Raw genomic sequence first — 23,566 nt, 5'->3', positions numbered from 1 at the left:
TATCATCATTTTTTCACAAAAATTCAGCTAAAAATGAAAAGTATTCGTAATTTTATTTTATTTACGTATTGTTACTCAAAAAAAGTATGAAATACGATTTTTGTCGGTTTTATTTTGTTTGGTGTTGGTGTTTCCGCGTGAACTATATAACCTACGGATCTCAGACTTGGACACTCACAAATAGTCTAATCTCAAAACTAAAGACAACACAGAATGCCATGGTCAGGTCAATGCTAGGGGTGTCGAGAAGGGAAAGAATTAGAACATCAGAAATTTATAATAAAATTAGGGGTCTAACTGATATAGTGTTTGATTGTAAAAGAAAAAAGTGGGAATGGGCAGGCCATATTAGTAGGGTAAAGGATGAGAGATGGGGGTATAAATTGCTACACTGGTTCCAGACTGGAATAAGAAGGCCTGGAAGGCAGAAGGCGAGGTGGACGGATGATATCACCGATCTTCTAAAACATAAATTTTTCGAGAGAGTAGCGGATAATCGGGTCGAATGGGCTCGGTTGAAGGAGACTTTTGCTCGACAGGGGGCTTGGCATCGGAGATGAACATTTGTATATGTAATTGCTTACCTGTATATTACGTGCCAATAAAAGTTTTTTGATTTTTTGATTTTTGAATTTTATTTTATTTACGTATTGTTACTCAAAAAAAGTATGAAATACGATTTTTGTCGGTTTTATTTTGTTTGGTGTTGGTGTTTCCGCGTGAACTATATTATAAACCATACCTAATTGAAAAAAAAGTTGTGTATACTTGTGTAAAAGACGAAGTACGTAGTTAATAGGTGTTTCTACAATTTGAATTTTGTATGTATTAATAAGTGAACCTTATTGATTATAATTCTGTTTTTTTTTTCATACTCAGACACCTAGGTACTTAGGTACTTATTTTTTTTTCTTTGGTGCGTTTTTGTAATAAGTGCCTGACTTATACCTACATTATAAGACGATAACGCTGTGATGAAGCGATAATGCCTGTGAAAGAAATTACGATGATGAAATGTTCTCCGAAAGTGCACTTTGTCTGCATTTAAATTATATAACCGAAGGATATTCCTATAATAATGTTATTCTAGCGAGCGATGGTGTCATTTTACGCTGCGAAAATTGCAATCCGTATCATTTCTGCATGAGCGTTAATACATACGTACTTAGGTACCTACCTACCTACGTATTACGGCATGAATTGTTCAAAACATGGTAAGGTATTGCTCTTTTGTGCCTTTAGCATTGAAGCTGGTATGCAGGTTTTTCTTTTTTGAAAAAATCTGATAAATTTAAATTTGCGAAAGTTAACCTGGCTAACAACTTTGTTATTTATTTGAAAATTCAAATCACGTGCGATGTTTATTAGAGAAATTTCGACTGAGAATCGCTTTATCACCTAAATATGAATTGGTAGTTATTTAAGAAAGGTTTTCATTTCAAGGTCTTACGCCGCTCAAAATCTTCATATAAGGTTCGTTTCTAAAATATGTAGGTATAAAGATAATGACATATATTTTTAAAATGAATTTAAAACATCAAGGGGTCAGATAATAAGGGAATTATTTCATATTTATATAGTTCCTCATTTTTTGTGAGTTCTAAGAGGTTCATATTTTTGTCGAAGATTCATAATACCTGTACCGTTTTTTGTTTTTGTTTTTTTTTTTTTTTGAATAAAAGTATAAGGTATTTTTCATCTACTTGAATCGTAGCATTCAATTTTTTATAAGTTGGGTACCTAGATAAGTAGGTATTTTTTCAAATTTTTAAAACTTTCTGTGAGTAGGTATGGATTATAAATTCCGCCTGAGCAGAAATAGTTTCTGATTTATAAGCTCGAGCAGAGCTAAATTACTGATGTTGTGTTAGAAAACATTCAATTCATTAAATTTTCACTCGCTTCTATTACTAGTCAAGTGATCTCTTCTATTTTGACCGAAGGTGAAAAAGAATGATGAGGAATTCAAGTTACCATTTCTTCGAAATAAATTTTAATATTCGTTTATGAGATATTATGCATCAGCTGTTGAGGTGAAGTAGGTAGTATCTTTTCTCATATTCGTTGGAATAATCCTCTCCCAATGAGTAATTTTGCATCCAAGTTGTACAGTGCGGCAGTCTATTTACAATTTAGGATGAGGTGCATTTTTCTTCCGAATATTAACTTCGTAGAGATTAAAAGAAAACGAAATACTTATCTATGCAGGCAACTTTTTATTCTAATAGGAACAAACATTAAACATTTTTATTACGTCTTCATCAGAATCAGAAAAGAATGAAATCATCGAAAACAGTTTTTGACCCAGTAGGTATTTATGTACATTATGTATAAGATTTCCGAAGAAAGCTATCAAAATTTTAGCATTCTGAGTGGAAATCCGTCAAAATAAAATGTCTCAAACCGTAACGTGCCTAATAGGTACCTATACATAAGTCATTCCATTCGGATTTCATATTTTTGATTTCTAAATCCAAGTTCTCCAAAAGACTAAATAATTGCAATTTTTAAGTGTAGAATTATTATTTTTATAAAATAATACACCCATAGTTAAAAGTTATTGTCCTGTAGCTATTTATTTTAGGTGGTTGAAAGAAAACCGACGCCGACAACCCCACTTGATATCAAACGTTTTCGTTCTTTCCTCTTATATGCAACGAAGTCGTTTGGCCAAGACTCGACACTCGATTGTCAAAATAAATTGCGCAGACCACAACAAATTTATTTCACGATTGTAATTTACAAATGATTAGTTGGCTCTTTCATCGTTATTGCGTAAGTGTTTTTATCTATTGCGCGTACTTTTCTTCTTAGAAAAAATCATCTTGAAAGTTCCTTTCTTCCGGTAAAACCACATTCTCAAATTTATAGTTATAAAGGATAATTTTTATGATGTTCGAAACCTATCGATTTTTCATTTGGTCCTCGCCCAAATGCAAATGTGTACCCTGAACCATGTTCATCCATTCCATAATTTCTAATTGAAACTATACGCTGCTCTTACTCGCCAGAAAAAAAAGTTTACGAAACTTTCGCGACTTTATTAGAAGGATAAGTAGAATTATACAGCTCCAACTTTAAACTTTTAGTCTGCAGTTGCTACATCCTGAATTGTGCATAATGAAAGGCCAAAAACATTGAAAATGTTCAGCGGCTACTTTAACGCAAAAGTAAGGAAAGTTGAATGTTTCAACTAAAAAAAAAAAAAAAAAAAATCGATGCTATTCTAAGTAAGTAAATTAACTTACTACCAAAGTACGTTGCTTACCCTAAAACATTTCTGAAGTTTTTTTTTTTATCTTTTGTGCAAGGTAAGTTAGAGATACCTACTTTCCGGTGTGAGTTATCGTATGTATGTACCTAGTACCTACTACCTTACCTAGCTACTTGTATGATTTTTTTTTTTGGTACACCAACTATTAGGCATCCAAACTACGTACCCATTCATTTTTAAACATGGCTACATGTAGGTCAATTTTTATATCTGTGGAATGATTCAACTTTCACAAGTTTTATGCTTACCTAGATACCCCCTTTTTTACGAGTATGTTAGTAAAATAATGTTGTTCGCCAACTTTTTCGTACTTGACGTAACTTCTAGTTGAAACAATTCATGCATTTTCTTTCTAGCTTGAAATCCCTCGGAAAAATTTGTTGAAGGAGACTTTTTGAAATATGTAGGTACTACATTTTATACGAGTATTCACGTAAACGGTTCAACTCGAATGAACTCATTCAAATGAAATTAAAATAAAATTCCTGTTAAAAAAAAAAAGTAAGAAAAACTGAAACAGAGAAAAAAACAACAACAAATGAAGCAATAAAACGTGTATTCTATTTCATTTGAAATATAAAAGTTGTTGTAGAATTTTACGTTTTGTTGTATTTTTTTGAAATTTATCTACCGTTTAATTAAATCAGCAAAAGATCAGGAAGGAAGAAAGTTGTGTTAAATTATCCTCGTATCAGGCTAGAATAAATTTATTAATGAAAATTTTATTTTACTCGTCATTCGAAGAATTTTATCTCTTTCATGTTTACTTAATGTCACACAAAACATTTGAAGTAGGTATTCAGTTTTAATTTCAGCGTGATAAATACGTGGGTCTGATCCTTTGGATTTGTCTTAATTGCATACCTGTTTGTAACTTGTCTGCTTAATAGGCTATTTACTTTCCACCATTTTGCGTTTACTTCCTTTTAAGTGGATTTTGTCGTTTGTGTTACTTTTTTTCTGTCGTTGTCACACATTTTAAACATGTTTGTAAATAAAAGGACTTACGTTAGTTGAACTAACAAGGAATATCTTGAATCTCTTGACGTACATCATTACTTTGAATTTTGAAAATTTAAACATATTATAGAGGAACATTGAAAAAAAAGTCAGCCGCTAAAGTTTAGGAATTAAGATGTTCGTTAAAGAAATCGGTCATGAAAGTTCCTAATGTGTTTGTTATTACATACATAGAAAAAACTAGGGTTTTTCTGCCATTTGTTCACTTTTTGTCAGTTTTGTGACACCTCGTCGCTCATTGGCTGGAATTTTTGCCATTGTGCTGCCACTGTGGCAATTTAACAGGCAAAATTCAAATGCTCGTCGCTCATTGGCTGAATTTTGCCATTTGTTCACTTTTTGTCATGGCAAAATGAAGTGACACCAGCGCGAATCGGGAGATGCTTATTTTGTACCCATGCTTTCAATTGGATACAATAGATTCTACCATATAAAATATTTTTGTGGATAAGAAAAAATAGATAAAATAGTCCACTTCAAAATTGAAGAAAAAAATTGCATGTACATTACCTACATTTTCAGAAATACTGAACTCATTTTTTTATTGAACCTGAATCGAATAATTTTGAAAAGAAAACAAGCGAAGAAGAACTCCAGAATAATCCGACTAATTCTACAGTCCATTCTCATTCTTTTTCCATTCAATAGATGGACAATTTTGTTGATATTGATTCATCAAATGCCTACTTACCTACCTACATTTATAAATGATACGAGTAGTTTTCACTCAGATAAGTAATGTTACCCAGCAGCTTAATGATTTTTTAAAAAAAGTTGTTAGAAAGATCATATTCCCCACGATTTAAGTATACATTTTAAAGGTCGAATGGAGAGGAAAAGGGACTAGTAGAAGAGATTTTTGTGAAATTCTTATATGTATTTTTATAAGCTTTTTAGTTAGCAAATTTATGGTTTCAAAATTTACATTTTTGAGTTTGTTTTTCTTTCACGAATTATGTCACTCTAGGTATAGTTCGCCTTTGGCAATAAAATACCTGCAGCCTACCTTATGGATATTTTGCTATAAGGATACGGCTATATATTTGTATCAGAGCTTGCTCATCAAAATTTCTTTCTATCGTGGAAATATTTTCTATGAAAGTTGCGTCTCATAATCATATCGAGATTTATATTTTATAAGCTACCTATATTTATGTATTTGTAGTAAAAAGAATTATGTAAAGCGGATATACGTGTTATCTGGTCTGTTATATGACAAATCGAGGGATATACAGTGCAATATACATGCTTGGAAGAATCCGCACTTGCTTAGTTAGTGGTCTTTCATAATTCAGCTCACAAGTAAAAGTTACATTTATGACGTAAAATATGATAAATTGGAAGATTATCTTTGTCGGGGATTCATCATTTCGCACGAATACGCTTCACTTTTGTTTCCACCTTGAGATGTTTATTTATTAATAACGGAAAGACTAAAGAGCAATTGTCAAATGTATTCAAATTTCGCGCCTTTTTCCTGTGTCCTGTGCGTAATGAGTTGCGGTTGTGCATTTACGTAGGTAAAGTTCATTCATGATGAATATTTCATGATACCTAAACCTATGCTGAAGTATTCCAATTCGTTTAATAATTTCGTTGAATGAGTTTTATTTTATTTTTTTGTATTTCATTTCAGGACTTTTATGCATATAACCAAATAAGCGCGGTCTTGTTTTCTTTTTCATTTCTTTTTCAACGTCTTTAAATTTTTCTCATCTGCTTGAAATTTTAAAGTAACTTTCATCTCGAGATTCGGGTTATTTAATTAATAAGTGCGGGTATCTATTGAAAGCTCGATCAAACTACTCGTATTTAAAGATAAGCTTGTATTGAGGTTTGTTGCTGCAAATAAGAAATTAAGTTAATGAGCGGTAGTTTTAATTAAAAATTTCCATTTCGTACCTACTGGTGAAACAATGACTACGGGGAGAATTTTCATTGTTTCCAGAATAAAAGAGGCACTTCGATCTACCACGTGAATGAAATCTCCATTTTCGTCACTAAGTATTGTTCGTTAACGAAATTTCACGTTGCCCGTAATGAAATTTCCGTTATGTAGTAAAAAATAAAATAAAAAAAAATTGTTGATCGACTATTTTTTCACGGCTTTAGTATCTGTGTGTTTTTTTTTTTGGTCGTTGAATATTTTTGATGTAAATTGTTACGCAGGTAGGTAGGTAGGTAGGTAGGTACCTACTCGATACGTTATTTTCCCATAGAAACCATTTTGTTGACATCTGTTCAATTGTAATACCACTTCAAAAAAAAAAAAAGCGTAGGTATATGTATTTTAATAAAAATGTAACTTTGTTATTAAACTACATTAAACTACGAGTCATTCAGTAAATTCATTTTTCAAAATACTTAAGAAACATTTGTTTAGTTTGCGAAATGATATTCGTCTTTTCCATAGATATACCGTTTCTTTTCTTCAGCATTCATTTCGCCAGTTTTCCGTCATTTTATAGAAATGATGTTATTATCTTGCAAGGAAATTGGTGTCGGACTATCCAAAATTAAATTTTTTACGACGGAAAGTCAGTAATTATTTAACATAATTACGCTGAGTTATCTTTAATATTTTGAAATGGTGTAGACGCTGAAAGCTTTAAATTTCAATTATAACAGTCGAGTTGGCGCGTAAACTTTCATAATTTGAACCCTTATTATCTTGATTTGTAAAGAGAGAAAAGTACCTTGTGAATTATAATCCAAGCCGCCAAATTTTAGTAAGTTCCAAATTATTTTTGATATCATTCGATTGTAAAAGTCGTGACCATTTTCTTTTCTTTTTGGTAGGTATACTGTTTTACTTGGAGACGAGATTCTCTAAGCTCAGACATCATCTATAATGTTCTCCTTAAAACTTTCTAATTAGAGCTGTACCTATTGAATTTTTGAATTTTTTTTTCAAGTTTGATTGTTATCAGAAATTAGAAATTTACCTAGGTATACCTACTAATAGAATAAATTCACCGCACTAAATCCACGCAAATTTTTGTCCTTAAGTTTCTGAAGTCTGTTGGAAGCTCCAGAACTGCACAAAACGGTTCGAAACCTTTTTGATTGATTCGAGGGATCAACATTGGAGTAGGTACTCAACAAATTTTAGCTTTCTCAGTCGATTTGATAAACTTTTAATTTTTTCCTATTTTTGGTTCCCACGTTATTTGATTTTTAAAAAATTATCAAAAATCTAAAAATGCGCTTTAGCATTTGAAAGGTTGGTCGATTTAGAATTTTCGGGTCAAAAAGTTTTCTACCTGCAGTTGAGATAGGTACATTTCGCATCTGTAAGAGAAAATGTATTCGAATTGAAATTTGATCAGTGATCACCATTGAAAAAAGTAGGTATGTGTTATTACGAGTATTTAATTAGTTATTTCGAATTATTCACTATTTCTATACCCATAATTTCATCGTCTACAGGAATAAAGAAGGCAATTAATATATTTTTATTTACCTTAAATACATGCATACTACAAGTATCTTGCTGGAAGTAGGTCTAAGTATAGGTAATCTTAAATATCGCCACCTTTATCAAATCTCTTTTTGAGACTTGAAAAACGTTGAAGATTTTTTTGTGCTTTTGGAGCACTAGATAAGAAAGAAGAAGCAGGATTAATTTAATAATACATAACTGCTGAATTTCAGAATTCGCGAATTTTTCCAATCCAAAGAAGCCCCCCCCCTCAATAGCCTTTTCGCTGTTACAGTTTAATTGGTACATACCTAACCATGTAGTATTGAGCAATTTGATAACCATTTCGTCATTTTCATTCCATCTATACAGACATCCTTTTAATTAGCATTAAGTATTCTCCAATTTCTTTGAATCGCGATAGGTATCTCAAACTCGTAACATCAATGCTTCATAGAAAGAAAAAATCAAGGACTTGTTTATTTTCCTCTATGATAAGTATAAATATAAGTATTGATACCATGGAAGCATCCCTTTTCGCTCCGGATCTAAGGGATGGCGACCCAATTGAACGTGTACCTACCAACCAATACCCTGCGACGTGCTTAGGTGTACGTACGTACCATATTCTAAGTACTTACTTAAATAAATGAACGCAACTTCACCGTATTCTGTATATTCTTTGTGAAATTGGGTCATCTACGGTATTAGTTCCCATATTTCCAGCCTGAATGTCAAACCGCTCGCAAATAAATTTCCTAGGGAAGAAAATACACGATTAATCCTACTTCGGGCTTAAACGCCAAATAATAATTTCTCTAGAATGGCTTGGCGTGTGACCATTAAATGAACTGTGAAAGCCAACTAACAATAACGCGATTGAATTTACGTTATTTAGGAAGTCTTTTACGAAACAAAACCACACAATACAGTACTGGAATATCACGATGCTGAAATTCATATCGTTTATCCTTTTATCGAGCAGATTTACTTTATCTTAACTCTTAATGTAATGCTGTTCACTTCTTGCAACCCCTAATCGGATTTCTAAACTGTGTAGTGAATGTTTTCTTGTGTTGTCTGTAACTCTGTATGGTAATATGTGTATTGTGTACGTAGGTAAGGTACCACGTTTTTTGTTTGTCGATGATATTATTATTTTAGCTGGCTATACGCGTGGTCCTTCGGTTTCGATATCACGGTTTACTTATATTTAATGTATTCTAAAGAAACTGAACAAATATTTGAAACGCTCGATTCATTTAAAACAGCACAGAACATTTCTTTTATGCAAAGAAAGACATTAGATTATTACAGCAGATTAAATTAATCCAAATTTTCCCTCGCGCAACGTTCCTCCAAGCTGTAAATTCGTATTTTTGTATCCATCATTCGTAACCTTCGAATAAAATTTGCGTAGGGAAGTTTTTCTCATTTTGCCCTCGAAAACGGTGAAAACTTAAGTCTGTTAAGATGACTTAATCTACGTTAATAGTTTTACAAGTAAATGAGTAAAAGTACCTAGTGAAAATGAAATCTATCAATTTTCGTAAAATAGATTGAATATTATTTTGTTCAAGTTTTTCAATTAAAATTTTCTACCAAGTGAAAACAAATAACATCTTTTCAACATTTACGAGTATATGAGTGACAGATAAAATTTTACAATGCTGCGAATAATTTGCTAGCACGTTGAATAGTAGGTAGGTATAGAAATGCGATTTTATTCGCATTAAGCCAACTTCTTGGAATAATAATTAAAATACTTACCTTGTTTGTACTTTGTTTGATGAGTTCAGTTTCGAAAGTCGATATTCGTTCAATTAAGTCTCTTCTATTCCTACCAATCTAAAAAACTGAACACGATTAATTTAAAAATTTCATACGCAATGTAACAGGATTATCTGTCAGGATTTACGTTGAAAAAAATAAATAGGCACCATGTTCTCAAAGTGATGACTGATGACTGATAGCTAGGTATATCTTAAATATAGTTCTGATCAAGTGTGAGCTTGATATACATAGATAGTTTGTTTGTTTTTTCAGAAAATCGTATCAATACGTGAATTTAATGAAATACTTAATTACTTGTATAGTAACGCAAAATTACTTACCAAAATGTTATTATGTAAGTGTTATTATTTTTAAACTAAATCATCTTATTCTAAATTTAAATGCATAGAAATGTTTATTTATGAAAATATGTACTTACCCTACTCTTTGCGTAATTCATTTTTTTTTTTTTTTTAATACAACGTTATTATAATTAGATGAATTGAATATTTTCATACTTAATTTGCTGCTCATAAACAGTGTTTATGATAACGAAAGAAACTCGATAGCTTATATTTTAATGATAGGTTCTTTATGCAAATTGCTTTCAATCTCAGTGAACTGAACTGAGTGATGTGAAACTGTGATTTCCATAAAAAAAGCGAATTATTTACGGAGCTTCTTGTCGTTGTTTCTAAATTATTATAAAGTTTTAATACTTTAAAGAGAATTGAACTAATTGACAATTTTGTTTTTTGTTTGTTAAAACTGGTGTGGGCAGATTGTTGTTGTTTTTTTCAACGCAGGTAATTTTTGTTCTCGAATGTATAAATATAGGTATTTATTAAAACTTGATGAAATTAACTCATTTGTTTCTTTTGGTAAGTGCTATTAAGACTGCTAAGTATCTAATTACTAGATATGAATAGGTACATTGAAATCGGTATACTTGCCAGACTGGGTCCCTAGCTACCTACCTATATAAAGTTAGATACGCGGATTAATTTTTAATATAATTTCAGATTTCTTTCCATAGGCTTAGCAGCTGGTAGGGTATAACATGACAGGGTTCTGATGATGGACCCAGAAATTATCTTTTGCCTCTGAGAATAGGGATCTGAAACAGAAAAAAAACTTGAACCAACCAGATAGACCGATTCAGCTATCTTACTTTGTTATAGTATTTTGATTTTTAAGTTCAATCTACTACTAGGTATAATGGTATATTATATACCATACCTAAAATGTTCGTGTAATTTTATTTCAATCATTTTCAAATCTGATTGAACTGTAATTAACTTTTTTTTAAATTAAAAAGAAATTCTCGAATACGAGACTGTTTTTCTGTTTTTAGCAGCTCCAAAATATCTATACTTTGGTCCTATTCATAATTTGGGCAGATTTTTCTGTCCCTTATAGATAGACATTATTATCACGAATTTTTCGACAATTTTAATCGTACAAATTTTCACTGAGGTACCTATTCGTATTTGTTTTTTTTTTTTTTTTTTTCAATGATTTCAATGCGAATCTGAGTTAAGTAGGTATTCAAGAGTTATCTTGACCAAGTCCACTCTTAGATGGGTGCTATTTATGCTTTTGAAACCTATATGTACTTATGCTCATGGGTTCTTTCTGTGAAATGTAATGTTTATAGGTTCTTTTAGATAAAAGTAAAATCGGCGAGAACGCTTTAGGTAGGAAAAAAACAAGATATATCTACTTCGCCAGCAGTGGCAAATAACGTTTATTTTTTATTTTTCGTTTTACTAGAGTTTATTATTGTATTGACTCCTGCATGGAAAACATTTATTGCATATCTAAAAATTTGTTTGGTTATAAATTTTTATACGTGTACGTTAAGTTATAAGTGTTTTTGAACTAGAAACCCTTTTTTTTTCAAGATGTGCATGAGATAAAAAAAAATCGAAATTGCTACCAACCTATTCTAAAAGTATATGTGTATACTTGATTCAGTGGGTTTCCTTCTCATTACCTAAGTGAGAAGGAAATTGTTATTGCTGCCCTTATAATGTGCAAAAAAAAGTGTTTTTCATTTTTTGAAAAATTTCATACCAGATACTTACCGTATCTACTCGTACTATGTATATCGAATTGAGCAGCATACTGTGTCCGTCGTCCACTTTGGCAAAGTTTAGGTACAAAGTTTTATGGTTTGTTGAATTTTTTAAAAATTAGATGACTTGATGAAGTAGCAGGCTGTCATATTAAGCTTTGGTTTTCATGTAGGTTTATACGTAATTGACATACTACGTTGTAAATGACGAATGTATATAATATACACTTATCCCTGCAAGCATGTCTAATTTAAATGAACTTTGAGCTTGAAATTTATCCATTTTATAATAACAATACCTAACCTTGTTAGGCAGATATTTACTTGTACATTAAGGGTTTTTACCTAGGATACCGTTGGTAAAAGTACCTACATATTATACCCATGATGTAGGAGAAATATTCATTCGATAATTTAATATTCTTAACTCGGGTACATGTGGACGAGAGTACCCACTTATGGGAAAACGTTTTTCTTTTGCAGTGCATTATTACGTTGATAAATCTTGGTTCGCATTTCAGTGCGGTTAACGCTGTTTGTGTATTTGCAAATTTTTGGTTCCGACACCTCCCTTTTAACCAAGTTTTATCCAACTAAAAAGATCCATTACACTGGCTCGCAAATGATAACTTACCCTTTAAATAACGTTGTGTATAGTATGGTCCTTCGTAAATCCTTTGAAATTAATAACGATGTCCCAGAATGCAAAAACTCACTTTATTTTCTCCCATTACAATATGAGTTCTAGGATTAACGTTGGGGTATTTTTAATTTAAAAACGTATGCAGGCATAAAATGTATTTAGAATAAATTAGGTACGTTCAGAATTTTATTCGTATAAAAATGTTTTTTTTTTAAATTTTTATTTATTTATTTACATTTTGATAAATATTATTTTTCATGTTACGCATTCTATAGCTTCAGGTAAGGTATCGAGTGAAATTTCAAACTTTTTTTTATTTGTTTACTTTTTTTTACGCTGAAATGATTTTTATAAGCAGGTAGCTCAGAGCTATCATTGGGCATGGATATATACAGACAGGTATAATATTAAATGAGACCTAGATATTGAAATTGAATAATATTACCCTTGCAATTGGCTGAGTACCCAAACCCATTAAAAAAAATATTATTAGTGCTAAATAGTGGTGGAAAGATGTGATTGAATAATGTGTTGTTTGGACTCGAAGCACCAAAGTATTCAAAATACAATATATACCTACATAGGTATATATTTTTTCAAACAAAGTAATGATATTCATTAGGATTTCTCAAGCATGGAAATGGATGGGTGACTCAATCCAGGTTCTTAAAGAGATGACTTTTGTCCCACCCCCATAAGGAATTCTTTTTTAAATATTTTCAATACTTACCTACTTATACTTAATTTCTAAAAGTGTGAAAACAGCTCCAACAAGTAGGTACTCGATTTTTCTGAAGATCTTTTCAGTATCCTTTTATTTTTAATGTTCTACCCTTGTAAACTGATACAAAATAATCATCTCGTAACTTTCCTCGTCTTCTCCGTCGAATTTCTACGGTTGAGGACTATTTTGCTATTCTAAATGAAAAAGATTAACGAGGTTTTGACTGACACAAAACGAAAGCAGTGCTGAAAATACCGCACTTGGTGCGGTATTATTTGCTGACTGGGATGCTAACTTGGCGTGTAAAATCCCATCAAATTGACGTTATTATATAGGCAATTTAAAGTTGAATGAGCAGTTTTAAATAATTTCCTTTTTCCAAAGTAGGTATTAAGTATGTTATCCTAATATAGAATGCGTGTGTATAAATTTGGTATTCATTATACTTAATTGAATGAAGATACGAGTATTTATGCTGTCTTTTAAGACGGGTATGTTTTTATTCATTAAATTTTACAATTTAAAGTTAATTCAAGTTTACCTATCTACCTATCCTATACTACCCTTCATTTTCATTCATCATCTGCATCAGAATGACTCGGAAATAAAATTTGTTTGCGTTTTTTTCTCTTTTAATTTATAAATGACTATTTCAAATCATATGAAATAAAAATTTCTAAAGTTTTTTTTTTTTTAAAAAAGAAGAAAAGAAACTGATGTTCGCGAATACTTTCAGTGAAGGATAAAACTCGCTGAAATGAAAAAAAAATGTACTTATAGCGCTTAGAACATTTTAGTATTAAAAACCACAGATGCATTAATTTTTTTTATAAAAATATGGAAGTATTTTGATTCTACAATGTTTAAACTTGGCTCATAAAACAAAAATGACTCGGGATGAAGGAAAAAATGATGACAGTTGTGCTATACCTACCTTTACGACTGAAGATATGCTTACTTCTTTATGGCTTTTATAAAGCTTTTTGAAAAAAAATCACCTGAAATCTACTTGGAATCTAAAAGCTTTTAAGCAGCGACTACGAGTGTTATTTAAAATAAACCTTATCGTCGTCAAGTTTTGTACGGTGTTCCGTTTAAATACCTATATCCACCATAACCTATACGATCAAACTGCAGATAAACGTTTTGGAAAATAATCCTTTACGCTTTCCCAGACATTTATTAGAAGTTTGTTCAGCATTATTAAGATTTCCTAAAATGTATGATGACATTTTTTTTATGTTTGCACAGAATAAGAACTTGTTTGTTGGGTAATCTTTTCGATGGATAACCGATTTCATACCTATCGAATAGGTGTAAATATTTTACAAAGTTTTGAATTTTTAGATGGTAAATATTTCATGATTAATTCGGACCAATAGTAAATATTTTGAGGTATTGAAAGTGATGACGACCGTCTTGATTATTTCAGCGTTAAAAAACATCGTGCTTGGATTTGTGTACTTCGTACTTTTGTTATACTTTTACTTTTTCTCATATAAATACCTACCCATCTAATTAAACTAAGAGCATTTTCTCAGTCGTTACATTTAGACCTATTTTCATCGAGTATTTGTGTTATTTTCATGCGAACAATTTTCGCAGTTATTTTAATTTAAGAAAGTAGGTAGGTAGCCAGGTACCTACCTACCTTTTACCCAAAGCAAGTTTATTTTTTATATTCCGAATACCCATCCATAATTTGCAGTTTGAAGTGCTTTTCAGTTGAACCACCCAGCCACTGGCTGATCCCCTCACGCTTATTTTTTAAAAACGCGTTTTCGATTAATATAAAAACTTTGAAAATACAAAAAAAAACAAAAAAAGTCCACGATAATTATCAATTTTGAATTTTGACTAGGTAATTAGCCAAAAATCAAAAAATCAAGTTAAGAATCTGAAATTGCATGATGGTTATAGGGTTCTCAGACCATGTTCTTTCCAAAAATCGCGTTCCTGTTCAAATTGAAAGGTGAACAGTGGACACTTCAAGAGCAAATCGAGAGGGAGAATAGGTGGCTCAAGTAGGTAACTGATAAAAGGAGGATTATTCTGTTTTGGGAAATCTTGTGAACTGCTTAGTACTCAACAGTTCTGTTTCATATCATTTTTTTCCCGTATAAACCTACTCGTATAGTATAGTTTTTTTTTCGAAATCAAAATTTCAGAAGAACTAAAGATCCTTCAAAAAATCAAAGAAAACCGGCAAAATTTAATAACGTGAAATTTTCCACATGTAAAGTGATTCTTTTTTTCTACTAGGCTTTGGTTTGAAGATATGTCGAGTAAAAGTTGAAAAATTCATGTTTCTGCTGAAAAATTCGGCTTTTTTCCAATTTTTTCATCACAAAAATCGATAATTGGGAAAACGAACCGTCTAACTAGGATACAGGGAACCAAACTTGTAGAGAATGAAATTTTCTATCAATTTTTTGTCCGTGATAATGCAGAATTATTACTTACATCTGTATTTCTAGAGATCCAAAGTTTATGAGTTAAGGAATCCTTTTTGAAAACTGGTTCTTACCGACTACTCACCTACCTACCTACCTACCTACCTACCTACCTACCTGCCAACCTAATTCTAATCAATTCGAGAATCTGTCATCAGCTATTGATTTTTTACTCGTGGGGGGGGGGGGGTAGGTACTAGGTACTACATTGCATTTTTCACCTATATAATTATGGGTATTGGGTACTTTTGTTAATTATTTCCGAGTAAATCTTCATCGTCAGTTAACCACAATTCCATAATTTTAATGAAAAAAAATATCACTTTTTTTAAAGATCGTAAAAAGCTACGTTCTCATTCTAAGTGTACCGAGCTTATTTATATTTCTGGTTTAATAATACACCTAAGACGGTTTGATGAAAATATTCTCTACTTTAATGGCATTATATCTTTTTAGAATTCAAATTTATGGCCATAACTCGTGGTAGATATTTTTTTAATATTTCACCATAATAGGAATATCTCACATATAAAAATGGTAAAGATAGAATTTTTCAGCTCTAATTGTACGCAGAATAAATACGAATTACTTTTATCGTTGAAATTCGCGTTGTTCGATGCGAGTGTTTTTTAAGTGAAGAAGTGTGTAACGCTGTTGACATCGAGATGAATTCAATTTCTAAAAGTGAAAGTCGTGATTTTAAAAAAAAGTAAAATAAGGGGAGAATATCTAACGCTTTTTAATACGATTAAGTAGGTACTGCTGTTATAAACCGTCTGTATCTACAGTATCAACAAAGTTTAACGACTGTATACAATAAGTAAGTATATATATAAAAAAAAGAAAAAAAAATGAAAATTCATAACTTGAATATCAAATTTAGTTTCAAAATAGGACTGTTTGCGTTTAATTTTCTTTTTCAAAGTTTTTTCGTTCTATACTTATGTAGTAGGTAACTATCACAATATCTACTCTGCCTATGCGAGTGTTCAATCATGATGCAATTTAATTCGGTAGATGTGTTTTATTGGCTTGAAAAGAAATAAACAGGACTCAAGCTACTTATTTGAAAAAATCTTTCAGTAGGTCAATATGTAGGTAGGTATACCTAATGCAGGTCTTACTCATAAGCCCAAGCGATGAAATTGAGTTTAAAAAATATACATATATCGGTCATGTTTATTTCATTAAAACAGTTAAATAGATTACATATGTAATACAATATATTGTAATGATTTCCATTCATCAAAGTATATTACCTATATTATGTTACCTACTTTTATTTGTAGAAAATCGATTCCAATTTTAGAACATAGCGATCGAGAACCTAGGATATAATAGGAAATTTATCTAGTTAATGATCGTTCATTGGTAGATACCTGTTTCTAGATCTCTGATCAAGTGGTATCATTAGGTATACGAAATATGCACACAAGTATGGCAGTATAAAAAAATAGGACAAAATGTGAAAAACGACTTCTATAGAAAGTCACGTTGTCAGAAACCATAGCATTCAAAAATTTTGACATGTAGGTAATAGGTATCGCTACCACGAGCGAAAAAAAGAAGAAAATTCAAAGCTATCAACGAGAAAAAGGAGATGAAGTTATGAAAATGTACGCATCTATGCAGATTAAGTTGTTTTCGATGAATTTAGTTTTCTAAAGTGGCCCGCAGAAAAAGCGATTCTGTGTTTCGACTTTTACCATACATTTTTTTTTTTTTTTTGTTTGAAGAAAAATCACGGGTATTTACCTGACGTATCGATTTCTTTAGAAATGGAATTTATTAGTTGATATTGCTACTGGAATATTTGTAAAGAACCTATTTTTTTTTATTGAAAAATTTGAGTAGGTACTTTGATTATCATAATTTTGCAGATTGAAATGCAAAATTTTCAACTTCTCATCGTCAGGAAACTAATTCATTTCCTTTATTCTACAATCCCTCTATGTGGAAACTCGTCAAAGGGAAGCGTATTAAATGCAAAATTCGTTGCGATAAAGGGCTCGAGTAGTTATGTAATTAACTAATTACTCTCAGACCTGCTTAAGTTATTCACACACACTTTAAATGAGTAGGTACCTCCTGAAATTTATTTACCTATCAACTATTGAAATGGAGTTATTTTTTATGGTATGTACATATAAGAGGGTTAGAAAAAGAATACTTATCGATATGTTTTTCAGCTTTTTTAATTTCTTAATCCTTGATTCATATTCACCTAGGGATGCATTTAATCGAGTAGATACCTAACTTGTACTCAAGTTATATTCAAATATTTTGCATCAGCTTTCAAGATGAGTATTGGTTAAAATACGCAACTTTTTTTTATATAGGTACATACTAGCTTTGTGATTTTTTTCCTGCTGCGGAAATATACGAGTAGTTAGGCTGGGTGAATAAATTAAAAAACTTCATTTCGAATAAATTTCATAAAAGCAAATGATGAGTATGTTATACGAGAAAAAAAACAGCAACCGGCAAGTCTAGCTTTTGGATTCTTTTTAATCTTCGAGTTCAACGTGTCAATAGAATTTTACGGAAGGGGAAAAAGGAAGTCTTTTTTGTTTAAACTTTTTTCGTTATCAAGAAAAAAAAAGGTATATTGTTTTCGGAAATTAATTTAACATTCGGTACCTGTCGTATAAATTGTTTCGCTGAATAAACTTGCATTAAAAATTTAATATAGTTAAATTTTGTGTCAATTGATGACCCAAATAATGAAATTTAAGTGCTTTTAGGGATTATTGATGCAAATTGAATTATCTCTAATTCAATAATAAAAATCATGCGGATATTTTTGTCTTTTCTTTCTTTCTTTTTTTTTCGAAATGGAACGCTGTGTTGCGAAAATTTACCTTCCTAATTTTCGCCTTTGCAGATGTAAATTTTATAAATCGATTCCTCAGCGTGAACTTGTTTAGTGAATTTTTAAAAACGGTTCGCTTAGTTTGATGGGGTGATTGGCTTTTGTCTTTCACAGGTCGAGTCCCTACGTTGAGTGATAATGGTTGCATAATACTGACGAATCCTTAAATCCTTAATTTAAGGTGGAAGAAAATTAGAAAAAAAACATCATACCTAGTTCATGTACGTAACGTACCTACCTACCCAGTTGACAACAATTATCATTATTCTATCTTTTATTATTCGTTATTATTTTTTTAATTCAACAATAGTGGGCTACGAGTATGAATGAGTTACTTACTAAATTTGACAGCCAAGTATAGGTAAATCTGAGGTTACTTACATTTTCAAGTGATATAATGGGATTTGATTATTGTTAAACATTTTGCGAATAATTTCTAAGCAATTGAAATATTTTGTTTTCAGATAGCAACTTCGTTCTCGGAAACGCTCAAGTGCCATCACTGTATCCAATTGTGTATTGCTCAGATGGATTTTGCGAATTGACTGGTTATGCTAGAGCCCAAATCATGCAGAAAGGATGCGCTTGTAAATTTCTGTACGGTCTGGAAACCAGTGAAGAGCATATCGTGCAAATTGAACAAGCTCTTGAATATAAGCACGAACTCAAACTGGAAGTACTCTTCTATAAAAAAAATGGTAAGTACCTTAAGGTTAGGCATTCATCCTTTGTGTAACATTTTTATCAACGTAAAAAAATAAAAACCTTTTTTTTCACCTTTTTATCAAGCAATATAGAAATATTATCCAATAAATTTTGGGGTTTTGTTTCATCTGACAACGTTTGCCAGTTCACGTTTGCAGATGCGCTATAGAGGGTCATATTTTTGAGAATCATAACAGAATTATTTCTCATGTTGAAATATGCCACTACGCCAGTTATATCTACCATATAATGTAATGCTACGTTCAATCAAATTTCACCGTGATTGGGGGTATATGGTTCGAATGAATCAGCGTTATTGAAAATATCGAATCGTATGAGTTGAGTTTACACGATTCGATACAGACGTACACCTGAAGTGTATTTTTCATTTTCGTCTTACGTATTATTATTATTTTTTTTCATTCATTCTTAATGCGTCAAAATTTAATTTAATCGAAAAACGCAAGCGTAGTAATAAATCATCGCGGTGATAATCTTGGTATCGAATATGGCTTTCATCTCTGTTCATTGATTCAGAAAATTTTCCAAGTAGGTGAGGGAATGCGTTTTTTTTTTCAACTATGATAATGCGTTTCTTTTTTAAACTCAACTGCAGGTTTTGCGGTGGTTGGTGTCATGAGTTACTCATTACAAGATAAATGTGTTTGAGAAGGAATTTATCGGTCTGATCGAAGTAGAGAGCGAAAGAATTGAATTTTTTTCTGTGAGGACTTTCCCTTTCTTTTTTAGCGAGGTGGTTTTTTGGGGAAATTTTGCTGTGACTGCATCCTGCAATGCTTAACCCTTCTGCCATATTTTCCGTATTACAAATATTAGGTATGATTTTCTAGAAATAAGTTATTAATGTACTTACTACAATTTTACCCCGACTTCGAATTTTTCCGTTGATTTTCATTTACTTAAGTATAACTTTCAAGCGGTTCAACTTTTATATTGATGGGTTGCATACATAGCCGAATTTTTTTCTTCTCCATCCCATATTAAGTACATGTAGAAAATTATTGCAGAATCGGAACATTCGAATTAAATTATGCGAGATGAAAAAAGTAAAACAGTTGATACAGGAATTTAAAAGAACTTGATGCAAAAAACCTAAGCCCGATTTCAAAAAATTCTTGATACTTATCAAATAGGAAAAAGAATATCTACTTACTTGCCCATCTGGCGTTATCGTTATGAAGCCTTTTTTAAAACTCTTAATTTCCACGGAATAATGAAGCATTATGATTTGGCAGCTATCTATGTAAAAGTAATTCAATTTTCTGGTGTACTTAGTTGTTTCAAATTTCTATGCAAACCACTTTTACCGCTACTATAACTTTGTTATAATTTTCTAAATTTCTAATGATTCTTATAGGTAATATACAAGTAGTTAGGTATATCTGCACTCAGCCTCAACTGTTTCATTTCTTTTGCAGATCAATAATGTCATCAATGTTTTCTTTCACCTCGCATACTTTTCACAAGTTCTGAAAGCGTTAAAACCGCAGATTAAAACTGTATTTTTTCCCATGCTATTCGATCAAAATCGTTATATATGTACCAATGTAAGTTGCAACCCCCCAGGATGCAGTCTGCTCGGCACTTCTCGTGGAAATGGAGCACTGTTTTTCTAGTCAAAAAATTTTGTCAGAGTCCTGTGTCCTGTACTCAATTTGTAGACTATGATTGAGTCGAGTTAAACATATACTTACTCGTATCTACTCAAATTCACTTTTGCTCTTTGAAAACCATTTGAAATCCCTGGAAATGATTAAAAATTCACTGGAGAATCGATAATTGAGCAAAAGTGAAGGTTTCCGGTTGAAAGGTAAACATAAAACTACACTTATTTAATTAACATACCGCTTACTTTGTTCTTTTTTTTTTTTTCGAAAAACGAATAAATGAGAAATTAGAAAAAAAAATACTGCAAGAATGTTAAAAATTCACCACAGAAAGCGGAATTTTTAAATTTTCACAAATTCTTCTGAAATTTAAAAATGAACTTCATTATAGCGTTTTAAATCTTGGGTACAAAGCTTTTAGAACATTCTCTTTCAGTCTAGCTCCTTTAAACTTCCTGAAATTCACCATAAAGATGTAAGAAAAATTAGTACTTATCGTTCTGAGGCAGTTAGAGGTGAAATTTTGTATTCCTGGCGCAGAACCCGCTACCCGCTACCGGCTTACCTGTGCTATCAACATTTCTTATCACAGCCCTATAGTTACTCGTAGACTATACCTACTTTGATTTATAATTTAAACTTTAAAAAAAATTTTAAAAAATACGAAAAACATCACAGGGGACATTATAAATTGGAAAAGTAACTGGAAATAAATATTTCAGTTACATTATACGAGTGACTACACTAGGCTGTGATGAGAAATTTTGATTGAAGAGGTAAGCGGGTTCCGCGCCTGAATGAAAATTTGTTGCCTCCAATTGACTCAGAATGAACAAGAAAAACTTTCTCTTTCCCTTACGTTTTAAAAATTAATGTTCTGAATGGAATTTTGATGCTATACTCTTCCCTCTCCTGTATAATGGTAATTTTATTACTATAAAGTAGGACGAGATGAGTTTATGAGTACCTGGGCCTAATTGAGAAAATTATTATTATCAAATACACCATGTAGGATTCTGCACCAGGAATGATAAATTGAACCTTCAAAATGCCTCAAAATAGTCAAACCAAATAAGAAAAGAAAAAATTTAATTTCAAGGTTGGAGATTATTTGTTGCTGTTCCTCTCCTTCGACAATTGCGTTTAGAAATAATGAGGATATTATTATCAAATACACCATGTAGGGTTCTGCACCAGGAATGATAAATTGAACCTTCAAAATGCCTCAAAATAGTCAAACCAAATAAGAAAAGGTAATAGTAGATTATGCAACTAGGGAGATAATGTGATCTTCAACGAATTTTGAGGTTTATTTCCCGAGCGAAGCGAGGGAAGTAACTCAAAATGGTTGAAAATCACATTATCTCCCCAGTTCCATAAAATATTTTACGTTTTTTAGGGAGAGAATCGCTAATTTGTCCGCCGAGCGATTAGCGAGCGGGAGATAATGTAGTAGATTATCTCCCTAGAAACGTAAAATTTAATTTCAAGGTTGGAGATTATTTGTTGCTGTTCCTCTCCTTCGACAATTGCGTTTAGAAATAATGAGGAAAGTAGGTATCACGAAATTGATGTGTACGCCTAGTTCAGAGTTTACCTGAACAGTTTTATGTAAATGCAGGTACATATGTTGAGATTTTTCACTAAAAAGGTAAGCGGAATCTGCGCCAGGAATGAAAAATCAAGGATTTACTCATTTTCATTTTATTCTTGGAAAAGCGATCTTCAAGTTATAGTTTTGAGATTGGAAAATGTTTTCTTCTCACTTTTCTTCTGCTGCTTCCCCTCTTCCTCCTACTTCTCCTTTAGTATCTAATATATTTTTTTAATATTCTTAAATAATGTTGAGATTAATGTTCACTAATATAGGTAGTCAGTAATAGTTTATCTCTGACGGAAGATTTGCAATAGGAAATTCTGAGGGTCCTAGAAGAGTAGTTGAGATTTTCCGAAATGCGCCAAAAATGATGTAGGTAGTGATTTTCTTCGTTTGGAACCAAAATCTTTTTGTTGGTTAAGATACCTCCTTTATCAGCGTGAGTCCACGCACATTACCATTTCCCAGTTGACTCAAAATTATATGCATAGGTATTCCTACGTACATCCTACATTTATCAAGTTTATGCATTCTCAAGTCATTTTTCTTCTCCTTTTGAAGGTCTAAGGAAAATTTAAACTGGTAAAATCCTTCCCTTACACACGTGTCTGGTTAGTACATAAGTATATCTATTTTTACAGCACGATTCGCGTTCACGATACATGTGTTATTATATATCGTACCTAATTTATTTGCGCTGTTGTACAAGTATCCTCGAGTAATTTTTCTTCTAAATGATGGTTCATGCTTTGGGGGTTACGTTTCAAAACTAATGTTTCTTGAAGTGGTAGGTGTCTCACGCACCGTTCTAATTCATTTTGATACAATTCGTACCATTGTGTTGTAATTATATAGGTACGAGCGAGTTGGATTCGTTATGAATTATGTTAATGCTACAGGGAAGTATTCTGTCATGGTGAAGAGAAAACAAAGAAATGTGTGAAAAGATTGAAACTCCATTTAACTTTATACCTGTGTATACGAAATAATTTCCTTTAACCTGAGTAGTGTTTAACGAATTTATAAGTTTTGCAAATTGAAGTTGATCATATATCGCTACTATATGAGTACGTAGGTACGTAAGTTATGTAGTTGTAGTAGATAGCTACATAGGTATGTGGCTGGGTTAGAGATGGTTAACTAGTAAGTATCTAACCTATCTGCGTGCGAGTCACGAATAATATTCTACGGGTGCCTTTGAAGCTTCTTATTCTCGACATTCGCTCGTGTTTGATAAGTAGACGAAAATGTCTTTGTTTCGTGAAACAGAGACGTAGGTAAGGTACTTAATTTTCTGCCGTCTACTATTCCGTTATGAGCGATTTCACTTTTATTTGATATTACGTAAGTACGTATATATGACGTATTATATACCTATG

At 31.7% G+C, this 23,566-nt stretch overlaps 1 protein-coding gene across 9 annotated transcripts in view; it reads left to right on the top strand.

The window, feature by feature from the left end:
• Elk (Eag-like K[+] channel) overlaps positions 1 to 23,566 on the top strand; it is a 108,896-nt gene that overhangs the window by 47,922 nt on the left and 37,408 nt on the right. For all 9 annotated transcript variants that reach the window (XM_065344757.1, XM_065344756.1, XM_065344755.1 and 6 more), the window contains one exon: positions 18,722 to 18,955. In XM_065344757.1, the coding sequence (XP_065200829.1) occupies positions 18,722 to 18,955 (234 nt within the window). The remainder of the gene's footprint in view (positions 1 to 18,721; positions 18,956 to 23,566) is intronic.

This window comes from Planococcus citri, chromosome 1 (genome assembly GCF_950023065.1).
Source record: "Planococcus citri chromosome 1, ihPlaCitr1.1, whole genome shotgun sequence".
Taxonomy (NCBI): Eukaryota; Metazoa; Arthropoda; class Insecta; order Hemiptera; family Pseudococcidae; genus Planococcus; species Planococcus citri.
This window is presented reverse-complemented; position numbering and strand designations above follow the sequence as displayed.